This window comes from Crocodylus siamensis, chromosome 4 (assembly GCF_052110815.1).
Source record: "Crocodylus siamensis isolate JL-2025a chromosome 4, ASM5211081v1, whole genome shotgun sequence".
Taxonomy (NCBI): domain Eukaryota; kingdom Metazoa; phylum Chordata; order Crocodylia; family Crocodylidae; genus Crocodylus; species Crocodylus siamensis.
The window spans coordinates 1526036-1538754 of record NC_143398.1 but is presented as its reverse complement, the minus strand read 5'-3'; the positions used below and the strand labels follow the sequence as shown (position 1 = coordinate 1538754).

General features: G+C 69.1%; 1 protein-coding gene across 4 annotated transcripts in view; it reads left to right on the top strand.

The window, feature by feature from the left end:
* The window catches only part of IMPDH1 (inosine monophosphate dehydrogenase 1), a 13803-nt gene extending 1114 nt beyond the window's left edge, over positions 1–12689 (top strand). Inside the window, exons 1-15 of one of the 4 annotated variants that reach the window (XM_090041377.1) lie at positions 761–881; positions 2153–2251; positions 4513–4561; positions 5376–5477; positions 5696–5770; positions 5864–6070; positions 7352–7439; positions 7815–8014; positions 8210–8300; positions 8527–8622; positions 8779–8922; positions 9023–9167; positions 9289–9432; positions 9540–9623; positions 12150–12689. In XM_090041377.1, coding sequence (XP_089897503.1) covers positions 859–881; positions 2153–2251; positions 4513–4561; positions 5376–5477; positions 5696–5770; positions 5864–6070; positions 7352–7439; positions 7815–8014; positions 8210–8300; positions 8527–8622; positions 8779–8922; positions 9023–9167; positions 9289–9432; positions 9540–9623; positions 12150–12171 — 1569 coding nt within the window. In that variant the 5' untranslated portion in view covers positions 761–858 and the 3' untranslated portion in view covers positions 12172–12689. Of the gene's footprint in view, positions 1–760; positions 882–2152; positions 2252–4512; positions 4562–5375; positions 5478–5695; positions 5771–5863; positions 6071–7351; positions 7440–7814; positions 8015–8209; positions 8301–8517; positions 8623–8778; positions 8923–9022; positions 9168–9288; positions 9433–9539; positions 9624–12149 lie in introns of those variants that run through there. The other 3 variants (XM_090041376.1, XM_090041374.1, XM_090041375.1) reach the window with 3 other exon arrangements.
* Positions 12690–12719: the final 30 nt, after the last annotated feature.

The window sequence follows — 12719 nt, the reverse complement described above, 5'->3', positions numbered from 1 at the left end:
CCCGCCCCCGCTTTGGGAACTGGCTGTGCCTCTCCCACCACACGACTGCGGCCCCCACCCAGGCGTGTGGGGCTCAGGCTCTGGGCCAGGTCCTGGCCCAAGAGACTCCATGCTCCCTGCGCGGCGAGGCGGGTGGAGGTCCAGGACCCCCGGCACCGCCCCTGGCTTGCGCCTGGACACTAGGGCTGGCAGTCCAACCTCTCCGTGCTGGGTCAAGGTCACGGCCAGGCTCCCAGGGGACGGCAATGGGGTCCCTCCTGCTGGGTTAGGGTCCGACTGTCTGCACCGGGGTCGCGTGGGGCATCTGGGTGCGCGGGGTAATTGGGGAGAGAGTGGTTCCGGCCTCGTGCTCATCACGGCTCATTAGTAGCACCACGCCGAGCACATGACACACGTGTCACACGCTCCCCCCTCCCTTGGCACGCCAGACCCCAGGGCTCGTGCCCCCACCCCCTCCAGGCACCCCAAGCCTGGTGGAAGGGAGGCCGAACCAGTTTGCAACAGGCCGAGGGCTCTGTGAAGCTGGGTGGGGGGCTACGGGGTGCCCCCCAGGCCCCTGTTGTGGCAGGGCACCCAGTCCCCCCCGGGCCTGGAGCTCATTCGTGGGGTGCCGCAGGGGGACGGGGGCCTGGTGCCGCCCGCAGCCCCGGCTCTGCAGGGCGGGGGCCAGGGGCTGGCAGCCCTGGCAGGCGCGGGAAGGCCTGGAGCCCGCCCGCGTCCCTCCCCGTGCGCCACGCGGGGCTGGCCCGGGCCCTGGCAGCGGGCAGGAGGAGGCGCCTGAGCAGAGCCAGCCACAGCCTCGGCCACGCCTGGCAGGGCGGGGAGCCGTGACAGCGCTGCAGAGCCGCTGGCAGCGCCATGGGAGAGGGGGAGCCTGCCAGGTACGGCCCCAGGCCCTGGCACGGCGGGGGGCGGGCTGGGGGGCCGGGCGGGCGCTGCCAGCTGCGGGGAGGTTTCGGGGCTTGCGGGGGCTGCAAAAAAAAAAAAAGCCTTTTGGGGGGGCCTGGTGGCTGGCTGGGGGGAAGTAAGGGGGTGTAGCAGGGGCTGGGGGTGGTTGGGGGCTCTGGGGGGGTGTCTAGGGCTTATGGGGGGTGTTGGAAGCTGGGGGGATCTGGGGGGGTGTCGGGTGGGGGGGTACTGGGAGGTGTCAAGGCCTGGGGGGTTCAGGGGCTGGGGGGGGGCTCTCGGGACCTTGTCACGGCCTGGGGGGGATGTCAGGGGCTGGGTGCATGGGGGGAGGGGGTTGTTAGGGACTGGGGGGCACTCTGGGGACCTTTTCACGGCCTGTGGGGGGTGTTAGGGGCTGGATGCATGGGGGCAGGGGGTAGTTAGGGACTGGGGGGGCGCTGTGGGGACCTTTTCAGGTCCTGGGGGGGCTGTCAGGGGCTGGGGGGGCTCTCGGGACCTTGTCACGGCCTGGGGGGGATGTCAGGGGCTGGGTGCATGGGGGGAGGGGGTTGTTAGGGACTGGGGAGCACTCTGGGGACCTTTTCATGGCCTGTGGGGGGTGTTAGGGGCTGGATGCATGGGGGCAGGGGGTAGTTAGGGACTGGGGGGGGCGCTCTGGGGACCTTTTCAGGTCCTGGGGGCGCTGTCAGGGGCTGGGGGTGCTCTCGGGACCTTGTCACGGCCTGGGGGGATGGCAGGGGCTGGGTGCATGGGGGGAGGGGGTTGTTAGGGACTGGGGGGCTGCTCTGGGGACCTTTTCCGGTCCTGGGGGGCGCTCTGGGGACGTTGTCAGATCCGAGGGGGGATTGTCAGGGGCTGGGGGAGGATTGGGGGGCTTGTTGAGACCGTGGGGTGCTCTGGGGACCTTGTCAGGTCCTGGGAGGCTGGGGGGCTCTGAAGGAGTTGTCAGGTCCTGGAGGAGCATTGGGGGGGGTGTCGAGAGATTGGGGTGCTCTGGGGACCTTCTCAGGTGCTGGGGAGGGTGTCCAGGGCTGGGGGGCTCTGGGGGAGTTGTCAGGTCCTGGGGTGGCCGGCGGGTGTCAGTGCCTGGGACGCCCCGGGCGGGCAGTGTCGGAGGCTGGGGGTGGCCGGGGCTGGGAGAGGCTCCGGCCGTGCGGCCCCTCCTTGCGGGTGCGGGTGCGGGTGCGGGCGCGGGCGCGGGCGCGGGCGGCCGATGCGGCTCAGCGCCCTGCCTCTCCCGCAGCATGGCCGACTACCTGATCAGCGGCGGCACCGGCTACGTGCCCGAGGACGGGCTGACCGCCCAGCAGCTCCTCGCCACGGCCGACGGCCTCACCTACAAGTAAGCGCCGCGGCACCCCCGGCCCCTTCCACCCGGCTCCCCGGGGGCCGGCTTGGCCCCGATCCTGGGCGTGGGGGGCCCCGCGCAGCCCAGAGCATCCCTCCCTGAGCTGCATCCCTGGGAGCACGTGAGGCGCCGCAGGGCCCTTCCTGGCCCCGGTGGGAGAGCAGCTGACGCAGCAGAGCGGAGCAGGCGGATTCAGAGCCACGGCTCGGGGTGCAGGGGTCTGACGGCTCCCGGGGGCGCCCGTCTCTGCCCTCCCCGGCCCCCTGCGCCTCGCTGCTGAGCTCCGAGCGGGCCCTGGGAGCAGGCCCAAGCTGCCCCTCGGGGATCGGGAGGTCAGCGGGGTGCCTCGGATGAGCCGCTGCAGGATCAGGGCCCCTGCGCTGAGCTGCAAGAGGCGCAGGGGTGTGACGGGGCACAGGGAGCCAGGACTCGCGCCTCCTTCCTTCTCCAGCACCTGTGAGCGTGTGGGTTTAAAAATAAGCTGGGGTGGACGAGCGGGTTTCTGTTTACCCTCCACCTGCTTTCAGAGTGTCGGTCGCAACCGAAATCCCCGATTCAACAGGAAACGGAGTGGTCTCCGGGGGGGGAAGAGGAAGGCCCAGGTGGCTGGGCAGGCAGGGGAAGGGAAGGAAATTAGCCAGGGTCCCAATGGGACATCCTCCCGGGACCCCCGGATGACTTTAGACCTCGGGGGGCTGCGCCGGTGCTCCTGAGACCCCTGGGAAGGCCCTGCTGCCCTCCCCGCAGTGCTTTGCTTTGCGCCTCTTGCAGCTCAGCGCAGGGCCCCGATCCTGCAGCTCCGTGTGCAGGTGCAAGGTGGGGGGTGGAGCATGTCGACCCCCACTTCCCGGAGCAGCTGGACAGGCTGGGGCCTGGCTCACCGCCAGGGCCGAGATGGGTCGTAGCGGCGTGGCATGTGGGCAGTGTCACGCGGGTTCATGGGATCCTCTGTCTGCTGCATGTGCGTGTGTGGGGGGGGGCATGGGGTATGTTTGGGGCAGGGCTGTCTATGTGCAACCCAGTGCTAATAGCCGCCCCCAGCTCAAAGGTGGGGCAGGTCAGTGGTTACAGCATGGAGGAGGCATATGCCCGTCCCAGCTGGGCCCCGATCCTGGGGCGGGAGCAGGCCTCTGTGTATCCTTTGACAGCATTAAAGGCACTGGGGGCTCACGCAGAGCACGGAGATAGGGCATGGGGGGTATCGCCCCCCTCCCCTCGTTCTGGGCTGGGCAGGGGCAGCACCCAGGCCTCCAAGCTGGGCCCAGCTCATGCCTGCCTGGCCCCTGGCCCGGGCGGGGGTCTCTGCTGGGAGCGCTGCTCCCTGGGTACAAGGGCAGGGTGAGGCTGCTTTGTCCCAGCAGGGTCCGGTCCCTGCCGCCAGCTCCTCGTGCGGGTCCAGGGCGGTTCCCCGGTGACCCCGTTCTGCCGGGCGCTGGTGCCAGGACCCTGCTCCTGCAGCTCAGTGCTCCCTTTTGTGCCACTTTTGGGGCCTCTGGCTTCCCCGGTCTGGAAGGGGCCGCGGTCTCTGCCACCCACCTTGGTTCAGAGCAGGCTACTAGGGCCCTGAGCTCTTAATCCCTGTTAATGGGGGATTAGCGGCTGGGTCTGGCTGCGTGGCTCTGCCAACTCACGGCGCGGCAGGGCGGGGGCACAGGCAGATGGCAATGGCATCTCGGGCCCCGATCCTGTGCAGAGCAGCCCCCCAGGGGGGTGGGGGGGTCTGACACTGTCCTGCACGCCCCAGGGCAGCCCTGCACTGTCCCGCATGCAGCAGGGACAGGGTGGGATGCTGTTGGGGGGCATCCAGGAGCCCGCTGTGGGGACCCTGATGGCTGCAGTGGTGTCCTAGCTGGGCGCGGGGGTCTCTCGGGGATGTCCTGGTGTAGGGCTGTGGCTCCGGGGGCAGCTGCGACACCCTGTCTGCGGCATGTCCCCTCCCCAGACACCGGTGCTGGCCTCGGGGTGCGAGCTGTGGCGTGGGAGTGGGAGCTGGGCGATCCCTCTCCCAGACTGGGTGCTGTGCCAGGCTCCCTGCCGCTGGCGGGTGCTAATTACAGGGAGCTAAGAATAGCCCCCTGCCAGGGGGCGAAGGGGGAGCAAAGCCCTGGATTTATCTCGCCATCCTGCCTGCAATTGCCCCGTGCCCTGCCCCCACCCATGCCCACAGAGCTGCTCGGGGGTAGAAACCTGCCCAGCTCTGTGGGGGCTGGGGTGCATGGGGGGTCTCACGCCGGCCCCTCTCCCTGTTTCCGCAGTGACTTCCTCATCCTGCCCGGCTTCATCGACTTCACGGCAGACGAGGTGGTGAGTTCGAGGTCCAGGGTGCGGGTGGGGGAGCACCAGCCCCTGCCTCCCCTGCTCCGGGCATGGCGAAAGGGGTTTGGAGCTGGGGGTCAGGACCCAGCAGTCCTGGTCCCGGGGCTGGCAGGACAGGGGTGGTTTTGGGGTGGGGGGAGAGGCCTGCCTGTGCCCCCTGTCCGGGGTGAGTGAGACCCCCCATCTCCCTGGGCTTGGGACCCCTGCTTTCCCGTGCCCCCATCGCCTGGAGGGACTCCTGCCAGGGCCCCGGGGCATCCGCCGGCTTTTCCCCTGACCCCCCGTCTACATTGCACAGCCCCCCATCCCTTAGCAAGCTGGAGCATTGCATGCTGGGAGCTGCAGACCCCCTTCCCCCCGGACCCTCCTCCATGCCCCAGCCCGGTGCAGGAGCCGGCTCTGTTTTGGGAACTGGGCTGTGCTGAGATAAGCCCTTCCTGGCTAATCAGCCTCTGGCCCGGCTAATCGCTGCGCGCGGGTGTCAAGGTCAGGCCAGAGGGGTGGTATCTGTGGGGGGGTTGTGGGGTAAACACGGCCAGGTGGGAGCCGGGGGGGGCAGCTGGGAGCTGGCAGCTGGGAGCTGCTCTGAGCTTTCCCTGGGCCTGGCCGCATCCTGGCACCCTGGGCAGTGACCCCCACCCCCTGCCAGCTGGGGGGCACAGGCCCAAGGGGCTCGGGGATGGAGGCCTGGCTCTGCCCCTGCCCTCCCCCCAGCCATGCCCCTGCAGGGACCCGGGGCCTGATCCTGGCTCCACGAGGAAGCTGGGGTCGGGGGGGTTGATCATGGCTCTGTGCCCCCCAGGACCTGACGTCGGCGCTGACCCGCAAGATCACGCTGAAGACGCCGCTCATCTCGTCGCCCATGGACACGGTCACCGAGTCGGACATGGCCATTGCCATGGCGGTGAGCGCTGGGCAGGGGGCAGGATTTGCTCCCTTGGCACCCCCCCGAGCCGGGCGGGGGTGGGCCTGATCCACCCCAGAGCCCCCTCCACCCTCCTGGAGGGAGGCTGAGAGCCCCTGGGGGGGGGCCCCCACACTTACCCTGCAGCAGCCCCATAGGGGAAGGGGCTGCGGAGAGCCCCCCGGGACAGCCCCGCGCTGACCCCTGTCTCCCCCCAGCTGATGGGCGGCATCGGGATCATCCATCACAACTGCACCCCCGAGTTCCAGGCCAATGAAGTCCGCAAGGTCAAGGTCAGTGCCCCCCGCCCCCGGCGTCACCCCTTTATAGCAGTTTGGGGGTGTGCAGGGGCCGCGGGGCTCACCACTTGCCCCCCCCCCCCGCAGAAGTTTGAGCAGGGCTTCATCACGGACCCGGTGGTGCTGAGCCCCGGGCACACTGTGGGCGACGTCTTTGAAGCCAAGCTGCGGCACGGCTTTTCGGGCATCCCGGTCACGCAGACGGGCAAGATGGGCAGCAAGCTGGAGGGCATCGTCACCTCCCGCGACATCGACTTCCTCACCGAGAAGGACTACGCCACCTGTCTCAGCCAGGTAACCCCCCTCGCCGCCCCCCCCAGCTCCTGCCAGCCGGCTGGAGGGTGGCAGCGGTCAGCTCGGGGCGTCGTAGCTGCTTCTGTCCCCCCAGAGCAAATCCAGCCCAACCGGGCTGCTTGCTTTCTCCAGCGTGTGGATGGGGGAGAGCAGCAGGTGCAATGGAGCTTGACGGGAGCCGGGCTTTCTGTGCCGTCTCCCATGACACAAGCTGGAAGCCCAGGGTAGACGGGGTGGCCACGTAACAGGCTGGCCCAGCGGGTTGTCCTTGCTGGCTCTGCGTCAAGTTGGGAAGAGGTATCAGGTGGGCTCTCGGGTCTGTCCATGGGCAGATCTACACAGGTGGCACTGTGTATCATCCCATAGTGAAAGAGAAACTAGAAGCTCAGCTAACAGGCTGTATTATTCAGCTTAAAACAGAAACAAAAACAATCATCGCTTCATTGAAAGGTTTGCTGATCTAGTAAGTTAAAACCACGAGAAACCAGGCCAAAACGGTCCAAACCCATCCAAAGATACTGCGTCGTTAGTCCTGGAGTCATCATCTACTTCCATTTAAATTCATAACACTACATCTACACATTATGAACAGATTTAATTAATAAATCTACGTGTTATGAATAGAAAGAGGCTTCTCGAGAGCATTTCCAAGGCCTCGCTGCTGGTTGTTTCTACACCTGGGTTCATGCGACTGTGCGGAGTTCAGGTTTTTAGGTAGAGCCGGACTGTGATGTGGGAGAGAGGTGCCCAGGCCTGCCTGCTGGAGAGCAGCATGGCAGAGGAAAGGCTTTCTCTTGGTTAAGGCAGCATCGAGCCGTGTAAAAGGGAGAGAGGGTCATTAGCCCGCGTGGAGTGAAGAGATTAGCAGGAACCATGATGGGCCATGAAGTCACTGGGTGCAGCACGGCCCCCCCCGGATGCGTCCTCGGTTCAGGGTTGTTGAAGTCCACATTACAGATGTGGGTGAGGCAGTCGAGGACACGACGAGCCAATTTGTGGCTGACCCCGAGCTGGGTGGAGCTGAGGACGCAGGGTCCAGGGTGGACGGGAGACGTGGTCCAGAATCAGTCAGAAGGGATTCGGCGAGGATGAGCGCCAGGCCCTGCGTCCCGGTGCGGGGAAGGGCCCGGGCACCGCTGGGGGTCAGCAGCCGAACGGGAGTGAACAGGAGCCGGCCCTGGGGCTGTGTCGGGGCGACTGTTGTGTGGCGGGGGTGTGGAGCGGGGGCCAGGCCGGGCCGCCCCGCTTGGGCTCCCCCCTGCCACGTGCTGCTTCCCGCAGGTGATGACGAAGCGCAATGACCTCGTGGTGGCGCCGGCCGGGGTGACGCTCAAGGAGGCCAACGAGATCCTGCAGCGCAGCAAGAAGGGTACCAGGCGCCGCGTGGTCCCCCCCACCCCGCCCCTGGCCAGCACACTGGGCAGGAGAGTGCTGCCCCTGCCGCTCCCCCCAGGCCTGCGGTGCCCCTCTCCCCATCTGCAGCCCCGGGCCCCCCCAGCAGAGCACCCCGTGGTCTTGCTCCCCCGCCTCCCGCACGAGCCCCATGGCTCCAGGCGTTTCAGAAATGGCCCTGCTCTCCTGGACACTCGGGCTCAGAGCAAAGCGGCAGCCGCGGCAGCCCCTGGCACGTCCAGGCCCCGGGCAGGTGCTGGAGACCGTGCCAGGGGCTCTCTAGTGAGCTGCCGGGGCAGTGCCGTGGGTCTGGGGCCAAGGGGCAGGGCTGACGGCCGTGACAACCCCGCAGGGAAGCTGCCCATCGTGAACGACAGCGATGAGCTGGTGGCCATTATCGCGCGCACAGACCTAAAGAAGAACCGCGACTACCCTCTGGCCTCCAAGGATGCCCGCAAGCAGCTGCTGTGCGGTGCTGCCATCGGCACCCGCGAGGACGACAAGTACCGCCTCGATCTGCTGGCCCAGGCTGGCGCCGACGTCATCGTGCTGGTGCGCACTGGGCTCTGGCACAGGGAGGGTTAAACCCAGGGGCCGCCAGCCCAGTGATCCTCACCCGCCTAGCCTGGCGTCCCTGGGTGGGCCAGACTCTTCCTCCTTGCTTCGTGGCTGGGGCTGCCGGGAGGTGGACGTGGCCGGGGCAGGGGGGTCTGTGCCCTCACCCTGGCCGCCCTTCCTCCCGCCCAGGACTCCTCTCAGGGCAACTCCGTGTATCAGATCAGCATGATCCACTACATCAAGCAGAAGTACCCTGAGTTGCAGGTGGTTGGCGGCAATGGTGAGGCTCTAAGGGGTGCTGGGCCGGGCAGGGTGCTGGGGGGGCCACAGACAACAGCCCCTGGGTCCCCTTGAGAGTGTGGACCATGGACCCCGAGCCTTGGGGAGTTCCTGGGGGACAGCGCCCATGGGGGCCACCCTCTGCTGGCTATATGGGGGCACTGGGAGACCCCCCCCCCGGCTGGGTGTTTCACGGCCCCTGGTGCTTGTCCCCATTGAACCGGCAGTGGTGACAGCGGCACAGGCCAAGAACCTCATCGACGCCGGCGTGGACGCCCTGCGCGTGGGTATGGGCTGCGGCTCCATCTGCATCACACAGGAAGGTGGGTGCCTGGCCACGGGTGGAGGGGGTGGTCTTCCAGCCCTGGCACATCCCCACCCGGTGGCATCAGCTCCCATGGGCATGGGCTCACATGGCACTGCCCCCCGTGCCCACCACCAGCACCGACAGCCCCTTCCCTCCCCCCGCGCGGTTGCAGTGATGGCGTGCGGGCGGCCGCAGGGCACGGCGGTGTACAAGGTGGCCGAGTACGCCCGGCGCTTCGGCGTGCCCGTCATCGCCGACGGCGGCATCCAGACCGTGGGCCATGTGGTGAAGGCGCTGTCCCTGGGAGCCTCCACGGGTGAGCAAGGGGGTGCTGGGGGGGTCATCTGTGCCCCCGTGGCTGGGGGGGTCTGTGGCTGCAGGTGCCAGGCCCTGATGCCCGTATGCCCCTGCCGCAGTGATGATGGGCTCCCTGCTGGCGGCCACCACGGAGGCGCCGGGCGAGTACTTCTTCTCGGACGGCGTGCGGCTCAAGAAATACCGGGGCATGGGCTCCCTCGACGCCATGGAGAAGAGCAGCAGCAGCCAAAAGCGCTATTTCAGGTGGGCGCGGGGGCTGCGCCGGGTCCGTGCCCAACCCCCTGGCACTGCCGGCCGAGCGGGCGGGGGCCCGTGGGTGCCGAGCGCGGGTGCCCGTAACGCCTGTCTGTCCCGGCGCCCCCAGTGAGGGGGACAAGGTGAAGGTGGCGCAGGGCGTGTCGGGCTCCATCCAGGACAAGGGCTCCATCCACAAGTTCGTGCCCTACCTGATCGCGGGCATCCAGCACGGCTGCCAGGACATCGGCGCCAAGAGCCTCTCCGTCCTGCGGTGAGTGTGCCCGGACCCCGGGACCCGAGCCCTGCGTTGATGCCGTGCCGCGGCGGTGCCCGCCGTGGCGCCCCCGCGCCGGGTCCCAGCGCCTGCTGTCTCCGCAGCTCCATGATGTACTCCGGCGAGCTCAAATTCGAGAAGCGCACCATGTCGGCCCAGATCGAAGGCGGTGTCCATGGCCTGCACTCGTAAGTGCCCGCCGGCCCCCCTACCCACGGCAGTTGGGGTGCGGGTCTCAGCCCTGCCGTGCCCAGGGGGCTGTGGGCAAGGGGTCAGGGTCCCCCCAGCCGTGCCCTGTAGCCCCCCAGGCCTGGGGGCTGCTCTCGTCCTGTAGGGACCGGCAGCCCCCCAGCCCCTGCCCCCTGCGTCGTAGGGGCCTGGTCCCTCGCGCCCTTGTCCCAGCCGCGGGCACCCCCGGGAGCGCAGCCGACCCCCGGCACCACGTAGGAGACGGCACAGGTGGACAGACGGACAGAGCTGCCGGGGGGGGCAGCGCCGAGCACCCGGAGCCCGGCTCGGACACTGCGTCCCTCCCACTGGAGGTGGGCAGGGCGTTGTGAAGCAGAGACCCCCCCTCCATTGCCCTCCTTGCCGGTGGGGGGGTTCGGCGTATCCCGAGCTTGTGCCACGCCGGGGAGCCGGGGGCAGCCGGTCTCGCTGCCATGGCTGGGGCTGGCTCTCTCCTCTCCTCCTGGTGTGTGTGGGTTGGGGTGGGGGGGACGCGGGGGCTGTGCTGGGCAGAGGTGGGTAGTCTACGTGTGCAAGTGCAGGCTGGTACACGCGTGTGAGTGTGCATGCCAGCCAGAGCTGGACCGTGGGCTTGGGCACCAGTCGTGGGCCAGCAGGACTCATCTGGGGCTCGGGCCAGAGCCCCCCGCATCTCCCGGTGTTTTGGGGCCAGGCTGGACCTGCCCAGGGCAGGGGCCAAGGGGCTGGGGGGGACGGGGCTGCGCCCCTGCAGCTCCCTGCAGCCCCTGGCATTCAGCGCTACCTGGGGGCCTTGCAACATGGGGGGGCGGTGCTCAAGGGCAGCTGATGGGGCAGGGCCGGACCCCCAAGTGCTGCGGGTTGGGGGGCCGTGCTGGTGTGCTGGGGGAGGGGCTTGTAGTGTAGAAAGCGTGCTGGTTGGCTGGCTGGCTGTCTTCTGTGCCCCCCGTCCCCCTTCTCCACCCCCAGGCAGGTCTCTTCTGTGCTCTGGGTACCCCCCAGCAGCACAGGCTGGCTCCGGGCACGATCCCCTGCTCCAGGCAGACCCGGCCCTGCTTGACCCACCTGGTCCATCCCATGTACTCCTAGACACTTCCCAAAATGGATGCCGGCCCCCCTTTGTGGGCAGCCTCCTCCCCGCTCCCCGGCCTCGGTCTCCCCTGCCGCAGTCCGAGCCCATTGCTCCTCTGTTAGCCCCAGAGAGCAGCTGCTGCATGGGCTGCGCCCAGGCCCTGCTGTGCCTTTTCTGGCCAGCCTCGCACTCGGCTCTTCCTGCCCCCCCGCCCCCCGCCCCGGGCACTCCACCCCTGCCCAGCCGAGAGCGGAGAGCACGGCCGGGCTTGGCAGGGCGCTGCAGCTGGTGCTGGGGGCAGCGGTGGCGGCGGTGCCCGCAGGCCGCAGAGTCAGGAGCACATTGACCGTGTCCCCTTCTCTCTCTCTCCTGCCCACGCTGCGCCCGTAGCTTTACCTTTCTGCCATGTAAGTAACTCAGCCGGGTCCGGCGGGTCGTAGAGCAGCGATGGGGGGCATTCGGGAGGGCGCAGCCTGCAGCTGCCCCTTGCACCCGGGGGCAGGCTGGCTTCCTGCCCTCTCCCCCGGGCACCCACGGTTCTGCCCAGCCTCTTCCCCCACCCGGGGGAGCCCCTAGATCTCCTGGACCTCATGGGGATGGTGAGGGCGTCCATGGTGGTAGCTGTGGGGTGGCAGGGGAGCACTGGGGGTCCCAGGCTGTGGGGTTCTGGGGGGGGCTGGTGGCACTGCAAGGCATGGGGCTGTTTTCATGGCAATCAGGGTGCAGAGGGCGGGGGCCTGGGGGCTGTGTCTATGGAGCAGGGGCCGAGCCCGTGCTCTGCACCTATGGGGCTGGGGGGAGTGGGATAGCTGCCCGGGGGGGCGGCGTGCTGGGAGCATCAGGGCAGGTTTACTGGGGTGTCAGGGCGGCGCTGTATGGGGGTGGCAGCTCGGTGCGTGGGCAAAGTGGGGCCGTGGGTTCCCCCCCACACCCCGAGGTTGGAGGAGATGCCAAGGTCCAAGTGCCTGGGAAGCGACTGGGGTGTTGGAGAGGCTCTGGCGGGGCTGGTGTCGTGGCCCCCCACCGCTCTGGGCCCGGGGCTGCGGGTGACCCCCGCCGCTGGGGCGGTGGCAGCAGCTGGCCTCACGTCTGGCGCACGGGGTCCTTGGCGCCTGCAAGCCGGTCTCGTGTCCGGGGTTCAGTTCCCGGGGGGGAACGACAGGCTGGCGCTGGGGGCACGGGGTGCCAGCCTCCCTGGCGCAGACGGTCCCTGCCGGCCGCCGGCCCGAGCGCGAGGGGGTGGCATCGGGGCTGGGGTCATGTCCCGGGGTGGTGCCCCCCGTGTGTGTTGGGGGTGGGGGCCGTAGCACACCTGCAGCCCCCGAGGCCACGGCAGGGAGCTCCCTGGCTCGGTGCCAGATGCGGGCACCGGGGGTGCGCCCGCAGCGGGGTGCGGCACAGGCCCCCCCGTCTAACACCCGCGCTCTGCCCGCAGTTACGAGAAGCGGCTGTACTGAAGACGGGCCCCGGAGCAGCGCCCAGCGCCCGCCGCCCCCCGCCTCGGGCGCCGCCAGCCACAGCCGCCCCGCGTAGCCCCCCGCGCCCGCCCCCGCCGCGGGCGCCCTTTTGCACTAGAGCAGCGTGTCTCGCCTGCCCGCAGCCGCCACTGCCGCCTCGGCGCGGGCCCGGGCACACGGACGTCAGCTGGCCCCCCCGCCTGCCCTGGCACCGCTGTGGCTGCGGGGTGCCTCCGCCCCTCTGCGCCCCGGGCCGGGGGCAGGTGCCCCTTGCAGTGCCCCCCCGCCAGGCTCTCGGGGACGGGGGGTATCCTGGCGTGCCCCGTCCGGCCTCGCTGGCCGCCCCAGGGGCCCGGTCCCCGCTCCAGCCTGCAGGGCGGCGCTGGGCGCGGGGGGCAGCTGCATCCCCGAGCCCCCCCGGCGTAGCCCCCCGCCCCCGGCAGGCTTCCACTTTGCACATGCGGGTCCTCTATTGTGTAACTGTATTGGAGAAGAATAAAGCAATGGAGCATCCGGCACCGCTGGGGGCTTGTGTCTCGGGGGCGCCG